This window comes from Phocoena phocoena, chromosome 20, assembly GCF_963924675.1.
Source record: "Phocoena phocoena chromosome 20, mPhoPho1.1, whole genome shotgun sequence".
Taxonomy (NCBI): domain Eukaryota; kingdom Metazoa; phylum Chordata; class Mammalia; order Artiodactyla; family Phocoenidae; genus Phocoena; species Phocoena phocoena.
Window position 1 is genome coordinate 10,386,596 of NC_089238.1, and position 16,546 is coordinate 10,403,141.

General features: G+C 43.0%; 1 protein-coding gene across 1 annotated transcript; it reads left to right on the top strand.

Moving 5' to 3' along the window:
- Positions 1-1,809: 1,809 nt before the first annotated feature.
- Positions 1,810-7,638, top strand: ZNF285 (zinc finger protein 285). Its single transcript, XM_065898304.1, is given in 7 exon segments — positions 1,810-1,849; positions 4,007-4,180; positions 6,134-6,480; positions 6,483-6,955; positions 6,957-7,172; positions 7,174-7,319; positions 7,322-7,638. Coding segments are annotated over 7 exon segments (1,713 nt in total).
- Positions 7,639-16,546: the final 8,908 nt, after the last annotated feature.

A 16,546-nucleotide genomic window follows, 5' to 3' on the forward strand; every position in this document is an offset into this window, starting at 1 on the left:
GTAAATCATAGATATTCTTTTTTTAATTATTAATTTATTTGTTTTTGGCTGCGTTGGGTCTTTGTGGCTACACATGGGCTTTCTCTTTCTCTAGTTGCGGCAAGTGTGGGCTGCTCTTCATTGCGGTGCACGGGCTTCTTATTGCGGTGGCTTCTCTTGTTGTGGAGCACAGGCTCTGGGCACGTGGGCTTCAGTAGTTGTGGCACGTGGGCTCAGTAGTTGTGGCTCGCGGACTTTAGAGCGCAGGCTTAGTTGTGGTGCATGGGCTTAGTTGCTCCGCAGCATGTGGGATCTTCCTGGACCAGGGATCAAACCCATGTCCCCTGCCTTGACAGGAAGATTCTTAACCACTGCGCCACCAGGGAAGTCCCATAAATCATAGATATTCTTATAATACAGTTGGTGTAGATGTATCAAAATATTGCTTCTGCTCATTACTATTTTGAAATTACAGTAGTTGATTCATTCTTGATAATTAATAATGAAGCACACACTTGATGTTTTAATATTTTTGAAGGTTGTCTTTAAGTGTAATTAGCTTTTAAAATCATCCTGTGTTTTATTTTATGCATTTAAAACATTATTCTGAACAGAAGTCCATAAATATCACCCAACTGTCAAAGGAGGTCATGGAACAGGAGAGGTTACAAACTCTGATTTAGAAGACATTTGCTCATCCATATCCTGATTTTTATTTTTATTTTTAAAAATTTATTTTATTGAAGAATAGTTGATTTACAGTGTTGTGTTAATTCCTGCTATACAGCAAAGCAATTCAGTTACACATTCATATACACTCTTTTTCATATTCTTTTTTTTTTTAATATTTATTTATTTATTTATTTGGTTGTGCCGGGTCTTAGTTGCGGCAGGCGGGCTCCTTAGTTGCGGCACGTGGGCTCCTTAGTTGCGACACTCAGGCTCCTTAATTGTGGCATGAGAACTCTTAGTTGCAACATGCATGTGGGATCTAGTTCCCTGGCCAGGGATCAAACCCAGGCCCCCTACATTGGGAGCACAGAGTCTTAACCACTGTGCCACTAGGGAAGTCCCTCACATTCTTTTTCATTATGGTTTATCACAGGATATAGGTCCTGTGATATACAGTATGACCTTGTTGTTTATCCATCCTATATGTAACAGTTTGCATCTGCTAATCCCAAACTCCCACTCCATCCCTCCCCACCCCCTGGACCACAAATCTGTTCTCTATGTTTGTGAGTCTGTTTCTGTTTCGTAGATAAGTTCATTTGTGTTGTATTTTAGATTCCACATATAAGTGATATCATATGGTATTTGTCTTTCTCTGTCTGACTTATTTCACTTAGTATGGTAATCTGTAGGTCCGTCGATGTTGCTGCAACTGGCATTATTTCATTCTTTTTTTATGGCTGAGTAGCATTCCATTGGCATATCCTGATTTTTAGAATCCTTGAGGACAGGGATGTGGATTTTTCATTTTTGCAATCCCCAGACTGTTGCGTTAGTGAAGCTTTTACACTCCAGGTTTTACTTCACAGGGCACAGATCCTGTATGTTTGTGGGATCTGTACCCTTCTGTAAGGCCCTGTGTCTCGCTGCAAGGTTCCTGCTGCTGGGCCCTCCCTGCAGACACTCCTCTGACTGTACAGCCATCTGCGACATTCATGGCTGTCTGGACTGTGAGTTCCCCCAGAGCAGGGACTGTGCATATAGCCGTTCAGTACATATCCTCTGAATGAATGGCATCCAGAGGGTGTGAACTTTGGGGCCAGAAGAAAGAACTCAGATAAAGTCAAGTTCCTTCTTGAGCCCACAGGTCTCTGGAACATGGAAACCAAGAAGCAGGCTCTGGAGAGTGGAGGTGGAGGTAGGTACTTGGGAGCCCAGGTATCCATCTGAAGCTCCTCATCAGAGCTTGGACAGTCTCAAGAATGAAGAACCACTGGATCTTCTGCTTCTCCAGTTTAGGAAGATCAGAGAATAAATAAAACTGCTGGGCTTCGCTGGTGGCGCAGTGGTTGAGAGTCTGCCTGCTAGTGCAGGGGACACAGGTTTGAGCCCTGGTCTGGGAGGATCCCCCACGCCGCGGAGCAACTGGGCCCATGAGCCACAACCACTGAGCCTGCGCATCTGGAACCTGTGCTCCGCAACAGGAGAGGCCGCGATAGTGAGAGGCCCGCGCACCGCGATGAAGAGTGGCCCCCACTCGCCGCAACTAGAGAAAGCCCTCGCACAGAAACGAAGACCCAACGCAGCAAAAAAAAAAAAAAAAGATTAATTAATAAACTCCTACCCCCAACAGCTTTAAAAAATAAGTAAATAAAATAAAATAAATAAATCTGGTTTAAAAATAAAAAAAATAAAAATAAATAAAACTGCTGATGCTCCAGAAACCTAGGAGGGGTGACCATGGAGACTTTTTCCTCCTCAAGGCGGGAGGAAATTGTTGAGAGCTTATGAAGGGTGGGGAAGAATCTAAGTCGGGTGTGGAGAGAGGAAATGTGAGGTGGATGAAGAGCTGCGTCCAGTGAAAAGAAACCAGTCTAAGGGGTCAGACATTCCTGAGGTCCAGGTGGGTAGTCAGAGCGCCCAGGCAGGCCCCACCTTTCTTAATGCTTCTCTTCTCCTGCAGCTCTGCGTTCTCAAGCCTCAGCCCTTTCCCAAGACGGGCAAGACAAAACCAAGTTTCAGGTGGGTCGAGTTCTCTTTTCTCTCCAGAAATAACAACGTAAGGCATCAGAGAGTAAACATACGTCCCTCCCTTGGTAAAAGGAAAAAGAGGGGGAAAAAACATATTAGGTGAGCACAGTACATTACTCAGTGCATTTATGCCCAAAATACCTTTGTGAGAGAGGTGGTATGATTCTGCTTTAGAGATGAAGAAATGAGTGGTGAATCCTGGATTTGAGCCCAGGTCTGTAGGACTCTGTAATGTGCCTGTTTGCTCTACATACGGCCTGTCAATAATGGTTTCATCTCAGGGCCCTGAGCCCACATTATGTAGAGAAGTGACTCCAAATAATGAATCCTCCTTTTCTGCCCAGGTTTTTCTCCTCAGTGGGACATTTCTTCTTATTCATTTCCAGATGTTGTATTTTCCACGTAATACACGCTACCAAAACTTATACTATGAACAAAGTTAAAAGACAGCATATTGGGTGAAAAAAGCTTCATGCACAACAAAATTTTAATATCCTTATTTTAAAAACAGGAGCTGAGAATAAAGACCTGAGCCTTCATGTTCAGGAAGGGAGAAAAGAGGAAAAACCAATGACCAATAATCATATGAAAAGATCAGCCTCTAGTAATCAAAGTGATGCAGATTGAAACAAGATGTGATTCTTTTCCTAGCAGATGACCAAAGAGTTGAAAGATCGGTGTTCACTGTTAGCTAACATATGGAGAAATGGGTACATCCACACAACTGCAGGGGCATTTCAGCCCTTGTAGAAGTTCTGCAAACCTCTGCTCCAGTATTTCCCACTCCAAGAATTCTAAGTCAGAGCAAGTGTTCAAAGAATGATCATCACAGCATTGTCTATAACAGTGAAAAAGAAAAAGATGGTGGCGTGGACTCCATGTCCATCCATTGCATTGGTGTTGGATCAGTGGATTATCGTGGTTTCATTCGTCCTCTTGTCTCGACCCTGTGCTGCTACCAAGTGAGATAAAGTGGGTGAAAATATTAGGACATGGAAATATGTGTGTGCACGCTCTCTCTCATTATATGTACACGTGTATATTGTAACTTATCTTTAAATTGGGGGAAAAGAAGTCAAAGTGAATGCAGAATTTTAAGTACTTTTTTCCATACATGATATTATTTTATAAAGCTTTCTCTAATGAAAAGAGATTATAGAAAAAAGTTTGCAGGAATGCCCTGGCGGTCCAGTGGTTAGGACTTGGTGCTTTCACTGCCGTGGCCCCGGGTTCAATCCCTGGTCAGGGAACTAAGAGGGTTTGGAGCAAGAAGACCACAACTTAATGACTGGCACAAAAGCTTCCAACGTGGCTCTTCTTCCAGGGGTCGTTTGTGCAGATGATGAATGTGGCATGTGCTTGAAGTTTTAGGAAACTGTGACCTTCAAGGACGTGGCTGTGGTCTTCACCGAGGAAGAGCTGGCGCTGTTGGACTCCACCCAGATAAACCTGTACCAAGACGTGATGCTGGAGAACTTCAGGAACCTGGTCTCTGTGGGTGAGGACAGCGACCTCCCTGTAAGTAAGCATCAAACCACTGGTCCTGTTTTCTCAAGTGGTCAGCTTCAAACCAGATAGAATATTCCAGTTGGAGCACAAAGGGAAACTTTGGCCACCAGAGAGAAATCTCCTAAGAGATGCACGTGCAGGTGGGAACCTGCAGTTCATGAGTTTTAGCAGATAACTGTGAGCCGGTGGTCCCCTGTAAGGTGCTGGTGAGGGAGCCCTTGTCAACGCTGCGCCCCCTGCCCTGTGGGCATCTGATGCAGTTGGCAAGCCTACCCTGACCTCCTCACACGTTTAGGCTCTCATTCTCTCCTCGTATTTCTCAGAGTGAGATTGAGAAAATTCACACATTACCAAGGCCTTGGTCCCTTGGTTGCCTCTAGAGCGAAACCAATGTTTTGGACAAACTAGTGTTAAAGGAACCAAATTAGGATCTGGTTGGTGGTCAATGCAATATAAGTGTCTGCTGATTTGCTTCCGTGCTGATCAATATCTAACCTAATTTCAATTTCTCAGAGCCCCATATACAGATATGTATTACCTCAGTTTAGTTTGTGAGATAGTTGCTATCATTGCCCCCCTTTTACAGAGGAAACAACTGAGGCACAGAGTGGGTAAGTAACTTGTCCAGGGCCACCCAGCTTGTCAGAGGAACTAGGATTTGAACCTTCCCAATCTGGCTGTAGACCCTGTGCTTGTAATAACCAGGTGACACTAAGTACCACTATGTCCATAGATTATAAACAGGGCTCCTTGGGCTAAATCTGCAGGATGCAACCCCATTGGTGAGTCCTGAAATCAAGTGACCATGTCATAACTAGCAGTTTTTGAAAAGCAAAATAGATTAACGGACTAGAACACAAAAGGATTTATCAGAGTAGATTGCACCTGGTAAGGTAAATCTCAGCTGATAAAACGATTTTAGTTTATGGTATGTGTCTACGTGTAGGTACTGGGTCACAGTGTAAATGCTTTTCTTACTATGGGTACAGTCAAAACTGGTGGAAAACTGCTGCTTTATACCTGTTTCCCTTTTCTCTGACACCACCTTATGAACCAGAGTCACTGTCAGTAAAATGACTCAGAAAATTACCTTGAACCAGAAGCAGTGTCCAGACGGTTTTAACCGTGGTTTTTGTGACATTTTGAAGCCTATTTTTGGGTGCCAAGGGTGTGACCATCCTCTTCTGCCTGTCCCTTTAGTACAGTCTTGCTTCCCTGGGTGCCAGGCCATTGACAGTTTCATGCTGCCAATTCTCATAGCCATGGCTGTTTGAGATTCTGCAGTAACCTCAAAGGGGAGAAGTTAAGGAATTGGATGGCAGGATCTTGGTGGACTTTGTCTCTTCATGAAGCAGCCAGGGAACCTCAGGAAAGATAAAAAGGATGTCTCATATTTCACAATGTTATCCCCGTTTCAATCCCCACTGCAGCTGTAGGCCCACCCTGTACAGTTGTGAAGGTTGTACACAAACATACATGATAGTTCTATCCCATATAACAGTGATGTAAGGGAAGGGACATCGTTAGGGGATAGGACTTGTTACTTGTTTCTGCAACCTTTTACAGGATCCTGGAAGGTCCCTGTGATCGTTTGTGCCTCTCACCATGTCCAGAACTCCATTATTATGCATATTACATGAATCATATGGGAGCATTCCCCATGCCTTCTGTAGCAAAATGATTAAAGGCTTTTTGTCAACTACTCTTATAGCCGAGAGGTGAATTTCTTCCTTTGTAAACTATTTCCAAGATTTCTTTTGATTTCCCTGCAATGCCTGGTTTTTAATTAGCAGCTCACCGATTAGAATTACTGGGTTTCTAATTGTTTCCTATATGACTAGGAGCCAGTGGCAACTTCTCTTCCTATCCTATTTCATTTCCTCAAAGCCTTTGGATAGATGATCTACTTGTTCACTTAGCCAAATTCTCTTTCTCCTCATAGGAGACAGGATTAAAAACAACATTTCGAACCTTCAGGAAAAAGGGTTGAGTTACCTGTCACCAGAAGTGCTCTACTTTTGGCAGATTTGGAAACGAAGGATCAGTGAATTGAGTGTGAGTCAGGATTATGTCATGCATCTTCAAGGAGACTGTCCCCAGTATTTAGAAGGAGATGTTTCCCTCTGTGAAGAGTGGGCAGAAGTGTCTGAAAATGAAAGGTATGTAATAAATGCCATTAATTTAGAAAACCAAGACATCACAGCTCGGAAAGGCCTGGCACAGGTCCTTACCCCAGGATCTTGGAAGAAAGCCAACGTAATGATTGAGCCTGAGAATTCTCAGGGAAAGTATACAAGAGAATTCATATGGAAGAGAAATCGGATGGATGTGCTCAGTGTGATGGCAGCTTCTTTCAGACCTCACGTGATTGTAATGATTTCCAAGAATGTAAAGGAGAGGAACCTTACAGATACACCGGCTGTGGGAAACATTTGGTTATGAAGTCAGCAGTCAAACACAGTCACGTGGTCTCTGCAGTGCGGCAACCTTTCAGGTGTAATAACTATAGGATGGGTTTCATAGATGATGCAAATGCTCATGGTCATCCCAGCGCTCACACAGGAGAAAAATCTTGGAAATCTGACCAGTGTGGAAAGGACTTTAGTCAGAGCTCAGGACTTACTGTTCACTATAACACCCACTCAGGGGAGAAAACTTGTGAGGGTCAGGAGTGGGCTAAGGGCTGCAAACAGAGCTCAGGCCTTCCCAGGAATCAGAAAGGCCCCTTGGGAGACAAACCCTATAAAGGCATTGAATGTGGCAAAGCGCAGTTCTTCTCTTCACAGCCATCACCGAGTCCACACGGGGGAGATGCCCTACACGTGTGACGTGTGTGGGAAGGGGTTCGGATTCAGGTCGCTTCTGTGTATCCACCAGGGAGTCCACACAGGGGAAAGGCCCAATATATGCACAGAGTGTGGGAAGGGCTTCGGTCAGAGCTCCAGACTTCTTGTCCATCAGAGGGTCCACGCTGGAGAGGAAGTACAAATGCAGCAAGTGCAACAGATCCTTCGGCTCCAGCTCCGTCCTCCAAGTCCACTGGAGGCTGCACGTGGGGGAGAAGCCTTATAGGTGTGGCAAGTGTGGAAAGGGCTTCAGCCAAATCACACACCTGCACATTCACCAGAGGTCCACACGGGGGAGAAACCCTACAAATCCGACGTGTGCAGGAAGGCTTTCTCCTACAGCTCGTCTCTGCACCCTCACCGGAGGGTTCACACGGGAGAAAAGCCTTACATGTGCCAAGTGTGCGGTAAGGACTTCAGTTACAGCTCCTATTTTCACTTACATCAGAGAGATCACACCCGAGAGAAACCACATAAATGTGATGAGTGTGGGAGTGGCTTCATTCGGAACTCCGATCTTCACGTTCATCTCAGAGTCCGCACAGGAGAGAGGCCCTGTAAGTGTAAAGAATGCGGGAAGGGCTTCAGTCGTAACTCTTAATCCTCTTGCCCGTCAGACAGCACATAGGGATGAGATGGACTATGCATGTCATGAGCCTGGCAAGGCTCAGGAAATACGTAGCTCAGACCTTCGTACTCAGCCAAGACTGCACAAGAGAACAGAAACATTATAAATGTAGTCAGTCTGTGTTCAATCAGGAAAACAGAAGCCACTTATGTGTTCCAGATGACAGAGGCTTACTCAGCCATTGGGAGGGCCGGGGGGAGCAAAGGACAGGGACACGACCACCCGTGATGTCAGCTGGCCGCACTGAAGCACGTTCTTAAGGGCACTCCAGGAAACCACTGTGGATCTCAACACCTTCCTTGAAGCTCTTATCAGCTGCCATCTGCTGTCGTGGCAAAGAAAGTGATTTTTTTTTTTTAGGTTTTGAAGCTTTGTTTGTTTGTTTATTTATTTATTGAATTTAGAAAGTGATTCTTGACGAATGGGTTTTTTGTGGCAATAGTTACAGGTCAAATTTCCATTGATGGGTATGCCCAGGAAGGACATTCTAATTGGGATGAGGAGAGTAAGAACTTCAGTCCAGCCATAATCTTTAGGTGATTTTGTTTTTTGTTTTTGGAGTCTCCTCTAGAAAGACAGTCTCCGTTAAGAACATTCAAAATAGTGCTCAGACATGAGAGCTATGTTATTAGTATGGTAAGAATTAGGCCATACTCAGGTTTTCAAATCCATTAGAATTTCCACACAGGAGAAGCTCTGTAGAAGTGATATTTTTAGGGTGTGGCAGAGTTAGTGATACGTATTCATATTCGTACTGGTTCTATTTCCTGGGCACATAGGAAGATTCCATTTCCCAGCAGGCCTTGCAGTTAAGGGTGGGCCCATGTGATTGAGTTTCAACCAATGGAGTGTGTGCAAAAGTGATATGTGTTACTTCCAGGACTGGCCCTTACAAGCATCTGTCCATGTCCTCCAGGCTTCTCTTTCCTGTCATGGTGGTTTTGGAGGCTGTTTCTTCCAGATGGGAAGGTGGCTGTCTGTGTTGGACTTTTTGTTTTTGTTTCTTTTGAGTGAGAAATAAACATTTATTGTGTTACACTACTGGGATTTGGGCAGTTTATTTGTTACAACATTGCCTAGGCTGTACTGCCTAGTACAGAGGGATTTAATAGCAACATATTTCACAGTCACTGGCGCCCACATAGGGAAGCAACAGTAGAATTCGAGTTCAAAACTTTTAAAATACATTTATTTATTTATTTAGGCTGTGCCGGCTCTTAGTTGCGGCACGCAGGATCTGCATTGTGGCATGAGGGATCTTTAGTTCCGGCATGCGGACTTCTTAGTTGCGGCATGTGAACTCTTAGTTGCTACATGCATGCGGGATCTAGTTCCCTGACCAGGGCTCGAACCCGGGCTCCTGCATTGGAAGCGTGGAGTCTTACCCACTGGACCAACAGGGAGGTCCCTAAAACTTAAATCTTTGAGGCACTCTGTGGCAGTGCAGGCATTTAAGTGGTGTAGGTAGGACTTCTTTTTTTGCGGTACGCGGGCCTCTCACTGTTGTGGCCTCTCCCATTGCGGAGCAACAGGCTCCGGACGCGCAGGCTCAGCGGCCATGGTTCACGGGCCCAGCCGCTCCGCGGCATGTGGGATCCTCCTGGGCCGGGGCACGAACCCGTGTCCCCTGCATCGGCAGGCGGACTCTCAACCACTGCGCCACCAGGGAAGCCCGGTAGGGCTTCTTTAGTGAGAATCTTCATTCATTGGTCTGTACATAAAAGAGACCTGTTCCAGGTGCTGTGCATGTGATAAAACTTTACCGAAAGTGCCATCTATGGACATAAGAAATCCCATGCAGCAGAGAACTTCCGTAATGTGTAGTGAAAAAGTATGTCAGCTCACATCTTAAACGCAATTTTAAAAAATGGTGCCCTGCAAATAGTCTTAATAAAATTAAGTAAAACTAACATTTTTCTCAAGTGGGTAACAACTATAGAAGGCCAAGCCAAAGTGTTCATTGTCAGAAGCAGACACCACTGTTTCTGAGCAGTCTTGTTTAATGATGGGTTTTTAGAAGGTGCTCATTTTGTCAAGTTCCTACCAAAATAGTGATTTAGTTTCGGATTATAGTTGGATTTGGGAGGAGGAGATACTTTACAATTTCTTTATTCATCTTCAATAACAATGTATTTTTTTGTATCTTAGTTTATTTATAGGTTTCTTCATTTGGATCATATTTTATTCCTAGTTTTTCTTACATTACATTTTCATACTAGTTATTGTCTGTATCTGAAACCGCCATTCAAATGCAAATAAAACCATCCCTGAAGTATTACTTTCTTAACGATTCAGGTGGGCAATAGTGAAAGATTAACAAAGCTCATTGTCAGTAAGGGAGTAGAAAAAAGTTAGCATCCTCACATAAGTTAGTGGGGAAAAAAAAACAGGTGTAACATTTCTGGAGAGGATTTTGTATATATGTATCAAAGTGTATAAGGAGCATTGTCTTTGATCCACTAATCCTACTGCTCAGAATTTATCTTTCAGACATAATTGCACAAATTGGAAAAGATGGTTTCAGAAGGGAACATCTTCTAAGAATTTTGCAATAATAAAAATTGCAAAGAACCTAAAGATCCATGAATAAGAGATTGAGGAAGGATTTCCCTGGCAGTCCAGTGATTAAGACTCTGCGCTTCCACTGCAGGGGGTGCTGGTTCGATCCCTAGTCAGGAAACTAAGATTCCCACATGCTGCTCAGTGTGGCCAAAAAAGAAAAAGAAAAAAAAAGAGTCATGTTTAAAAAAAAAAAAAAAAGATTGAGCAAATTATGGTATCCCCATGTAATGGAATAATATACACCATTAAAAATGATCTAGACCTACAAATTTTTCACATATTGTTTGGAGGGAAAAAAATGAAGTTATAAAAGATCAAGTACAATCTGTGACTAATAGAAAAGATTTTTAGAATGCAGAGAAGCACCGGGAACCATCCCCCTCCACCACTCTACACTTCACTTTTCAGTGTTGTAAGGCTTTCCCCAAATTATTTTCCTCATCTGAAAAATCTTTGCTTTTATCTTACCCTGTTTAATATATGTGAAAATTCAAAACAGATTACCAAATATTCTTTTTCCTCTCACAAAGATAGAATCTGTTATATAGGAGATCATGTGATGTGATTTGTGATAGTGGTTTCCTTCTTTTAGGCCATGTGTGTTGTTTTACATATTTGCTGTTATTTCTTTTTGTTTTTCTCTGTTGGAGAGAAACTGGCCCAGGATTTGCATTGGCTTTGGTTGAACAGAATGTTTCTGTTCAAATACTTTCAGTCCCTTCTATGAAGTATTCTTGCCAAAACAAAAACAAAAACAAAAAAACCTGTATCTAATCTAGTCTTTAAATCAAAATTCTACTTTACAGGAAATCTAGAAGATTAGAGGAGAAAGTATGAGAAGCCGTTAGACAAATCCAGAATTCAGACACCTGACATCTTGATTTCTCCAACAGTTCAAGGACATTAAAAAATGGCAGTGCTTGTGTATGTATGTAGGATATAGTTCTAGAATAAATGAGCCTCAGCTGAGATAACAATCAAATGCAATGAATTGATCTACTTGGATAGTAACTAGAATAAACCAGCTGTAAAATATTATTATTTTTAAGCAATACGGTATTTGGAAGGAAATGATAATGTCAAAGACTGTTTTAAAATCCTTTAGTAACAAAATTTTAAAATGATAAGTGAAGCCAGTGTGGCATGTTGATAAGTGTTAAATTTAAGGTATATGTATTTAGTATTGATATTTCATATTACTATGCTCCATACTTTCATATTATTTTTAGAAGTTTCATTTTAAAAAATTATTTCCTGTCCAGAAGGAAAGCGGTAAGTACATACTCCTGTAGTTTCACTTGTTATAGTTATATGACTTCATCTCCTACATCAACCTACCTACCCCACAGCCTCAAATAATCATGACCTCACTTTGTTTAAACAGATCTATAGAAAAGAAATATTCTTAGCAAATATATGATGTCAAAGAGAACAACACAGGAGTAGTCAAAGGGAAGCCTGAGTTTGAACTCAAAAAATTTCGAGGAAAGAGACCTTTTCCCTAAAACAATATTTTCTCCAGTTCCTTGCCAGTGCAGCTCCTCTCATTTGTCAGAAACAGCACTGCAGTTTCTGTTTTACGGCCTGAACAGTGCGTGAAACTCCTTGTGGATTCTTGGCATCTTGCAGTAAATAGTTTATACCGGACAGCAAACTCAGAAGTAGATGAAGACAGGCACAAAAAAAGAGACAATGGAGTCAGACCAAGTCTGAAATTCCATGTTCCTTAAGGTCGATATCCAGTGCAGCCCAGACCAAGTCCCTTGTCTTTTGTCATAGGCATAGCTTTCCTGCTAAAATGTGTTTTCTTTTAATGTGAAATGCATCTCTTTTTTACCCCTAAATATTCATATTTCCTTTAAATTCCCACGTTTTAGTTTTTTCTTGGAAAAAAAATATACAAGGTTGAATTTTACCAAAAGAAATAGTGGAGGGAAGGCGGAAGCACTACCACGCAGACCATTCTGGGAGTTGTAGTCTGAAGCAGTTCCACCCGAGACAGGCAGGGCTGTAGACCCATTGGGAATTCTGGGAAGTGTAGTCCAGAAGCTGCGTGCAATCGACAACACTTCCTCTTCTCTTCAGGAGTGAGGGGTGCGGCCTCTCTCGGGTGGTCTCCGGATCCAGGGAAGTGAGTTGCAGGAACTTCCGCTCCAGGGGAGGTTGCGGCCGTCATATACCATGTGGAGTGGAGACTTGAGTCCCAGCAGCTACTCCGCACCTACTCAGCCTAGACGAGGGAACAGCAGTGGCTCGGCCCTCTGCCTTGAGGAAGAGAAGCGATGGTCGGCAGAGGACAAGGGGTAGAGGCATTTGCGCCTCCCTCCCGGCAGAACCTCCTAGCGTTTGCAGTGGTTAGCGCGTCCCAGGTTGGGGTAATGCATCGCTGGTTTGATGGTCTGTTGGGTTCTGTGCTTCCCCAGCCTCTCCTTGACTCGCAATCAGCACAGCCACTTCCTAGTGTTATAACTTTGGGCGAGTTAATCTCTGTGAGTCAGTTGCCAGGGTATAATTATATAGTACTTAGTGGGATTGTGAGAGTTAAGTGAAATTCTTTTAAAACGTGTGGAATAGTAATGGAGCACAGAAAAGGTTGCTTGTTATGGATGCACAGAGTTCTAAGCGAAGCAAATATAACAATGATTAAGTCTGTATGGAAAAAAGTTAATTTCCCCATGTTAAAAAAGCAACATACATAAAGGTAGAAGACATAGTAAACTGGGCCGAAAATATTGACCTATTTGACATATATTGACATATATGCTAGCAAATGGCTTAAAATCCTTAACAGGAATCTTAAGATAATGAAACCTCAATAGGAATATGGATATGAATACAGCAAAGGATATGAATAGTCAAGTTTTTAAAAGAAGCAATCGCTATAGCAAGTAAATACATGGGAAAAATGTGATTAATTATCAAATAAGTGAACGTGTTTAAACAAGTAGTTCTCCACTGATTCCTCTGGAATCGCATGAAATATAATCTAGGCTCTAAGGGTAGTAGCCAACCTTCCGCCTTAGGAGGGCAATGACGTGAGGGTTCTGGGAAGTGTATGTAGTCTAACAGCTCTGTAGGCGGCTAACTTCCGCTACAGGGGAGCGTGGCTGTGACTAGTATCTTGTCGGGAGTTCTGGGAGCGTAACCAAGAATTGTGGGTAGAGTCACTTCCTCCAGGGAAGTGAGGTCTTGGCAGTCCTTCTTCTGGAGAAACTCAGGCACGGGACGGCAATGCTTCTTTGCTTGGCTGGGGTCAACTGTGACATGTCCTTGGCCTTTTGAGAGGGAATGTGCAGCCAGAGGCAGAGGGTGGGGTTGGGCCCTACTGGATTGAGCCTTCTTGAGTGCCACGACTGGTGGTCGAGGGTTGAGTCTCCTGTGTTCTGTGTTGTCTGTTCCTAATCGCCAACTGACCCTGCAGCTCTGCCACCTCCTAGGGGTGTGAGATTAAGCAGCTAACTTAATCTGTTTGTGCCTTGCATTCCTTTCCTGTAAGAAGAGGGAAATAATAGTACTTACCTAGTAGAGTTGTTTGGAGAGTTAAGTGGGATAGTCACAAATAAAAGGTTTAAAGCCAAAGGTAATTGTATCTTTTGCTTAATGTATTTAATTTCCTGAGAAATGTTCAGTTACCTGACAACTTACATGAGCCCAGGAAGAGATGAGTCCCACTTGGCAGTGCTACCAGACCTTTTCTCTGATCCCTGCAGGAATCCAGGTTATTCCTGAATTTCTTCTGGGTTCATTTTCTCTCTTTCAGAAGAGAGAGAAAGAGTGTGTGTGTGTGTGTGTGTGTGTGTGTGTGTTTCCAGGATAGTGTGTGAGTTTGTGTTCTGTGATTCGTGCAGAAGGGAGACACAGTTCTGATTCCCCCCCGCCTCCTTTCCTTTCCCAACCTTAACTTCTTTTTTGAAAAGTAATTAATTAATTAATTTTTGGCCACGTTGCTGCGCGCAGGCTTTCTCTAGTTGCGGCGAGCGGGGGCTACTCTTCGTTGCGGTGCACGGGCTTCTCATTGCGGTGGCTTCTCTTGTTGCGGAGCACGGGCTCTGGGCGCGTCGGCTTCAGTAGTTGTGGCACGTGGGCTCCAGAGCGCAGGCTCAGTAGTTGTGGCACATGGGCTTAGTTGCTCCGCAGCATGTGGAATCTTCCCGGACAAGGGCTCGAACCCGTGTCCCCTGCATTGGCAGGCGGATTCTTAACCACTGCGCCACCAGGGAAGTCCCTACGTGTTTTTGTTGGTTTTTTTTTTTTTAATGTTTATTTAGGCCGTGCGGGATCTTTGTTGCAGCATGCGGGATCTGGTTTTTTTGTTTGTTTGTTTGTTTTAGTTTTGCGACATGCGGACTCTTAATTGTGGCATGAATGCGGGATCTAGTTCCCTGACCAGGGATCGAACCCGGGCCCCCTGCATTGGGGTGCAGATTCTTAGACACTGGACCACCAGGGAAGTCCCTCTTCAGAAGATTCTGATACACATGACTTTAAAATCCTGATACCAAATATGTGAATCACCGTCGCCCTCTATTGGCAGAGCCTAACATAGACCCAGATGGCAAAGTAAAGAGAATAGCTGCAGATTTCCCTCTCATTCCAGCCCCATAAAGCAATGTAAAGAAGGTTGGGTTTGGAGCCAAGAGATAATTTATTAAATGCATACATGGAAATTTTTAAATTATCTTTTTGTTATTGATTTTTGGCTGAATTTCATTGTATTCAGAAAGCATTTAATTTTATTTCAATATTTTGAAATTTGTTGTTATTCTTTTTGGCGCACCTTATGACCCCTTTCTGTAAATATTTTATGTGTGCTTGAAAAGATATGTATTCTATAGGTATTTCCAGCACCTTTTGTTCCCCTAGCCCCAAATGGGTGTCAAGAGTGCTACAGAGCTTCTAGGCTTTTCAGCTCTTTGACTAGACCATCACCCCAGGAGAAAAGCAGCCCCTAATACATGTATCCCCAACTTTTTCTGAATTTTAGTCCACTAACTCTCCATTACCTTGTGTTTTGATGCCTTCCAATACTTAAAAAAAATGTATCCACCTTTCATGTGCCAGATGTTTGTCCCAAATTACCTATTTTATTATTAGTGGAAGCGTAAGTATATAAAACATTTTCTTTATTTTGTCTAGTGTATTTTTAAACTTCCCTGTCATTTTATCCCCCAAACTTACCTTTTATCGGATTGATCTTCCTTAATACGTAAGCTACGTATTAGATAAGTATTTTGAAAAAAACATTTCCTTTTGGGAGGGGTTGTTAAAGAGTCACGTCGTATAATTTCTTTAAATGATCCCCTTCTTTAAACCACTGAGCATTTTCACATAGTGGCTGTTACGTCATTTTTCTTTTACTCCTTAGTGAGAGTACTTGCCCAGCATTAGAACTGGTTTCAGTTGGACACTGTATGGGACCTTGTTCAGCTATTTTCAACACCATGTTTTCCTTATTCTTGCCAAAAATCTAACCTTTAACCTCCAGTTCACAGAATATATCAAAGTTTCAGGGCAATAAATGCCAGGTCAAAAAAGCCATTGGACAAACGCAGAATGTAAGCAATCCTACATGACAACTGATCTAGTTAGTTCAGTAGGTGAAGGGCATACAAAAAAGGGGAGGGGAAGCTGTTCTAGATTACAAGAGGGTCAAGTGATATAACATCAAATACAATTAATGTACCAGCATAAAGGAAAATAATATGCATTTCTTTTTTTAAAAATTCATTTATTGTTGGCTGTGTTGGGTCTTCGTTGCTGCGCGCGGGCTTTCTCTAGTTGCGGCGAGCGGGGGCTACTCTTCGTTGTGGTCCGCAGCCTTCTCATTGCGGTGGCTTCGCTTATTGTGGAGCACAGGCTCTAGGCACGCAGGCTCAGTAGTTGTGGCACACGGGCTTAGTAGTTGTGGCGCGTGGGCTCTAGAGTGCAGGCTCAGTAGTTGTGGCACACAGGCATGTGGGATATTCCCGGACCAGGGCTCGAACCTGTGTCCCCTGCATTGGCAGGCAGATTCTTAACCACTGAGCCACTAGGGAAGCCCAAGGAAAATAATCTGTATTTCTTCCCCAAGAGAAGAGTGGGCAATTAAACTTTCTCCTCTCTTTTTTTCTTTATTTCTGCTAGTTTTCTGACAACTTATAGTATTTATGATATCAAGAGCAGGGTGAAAATAAGTGATGTGATACTAGAAGCTCAAAAAAGAAAAAAAATCAAGATTTCATAAAGGATTTATCCCTTCCCATATTAGAATGTTTTATCTGTATCACTACAGCTCCTTCCATTTGCCTTATGACCCACATTTCATAGTTAGCAATTAAAG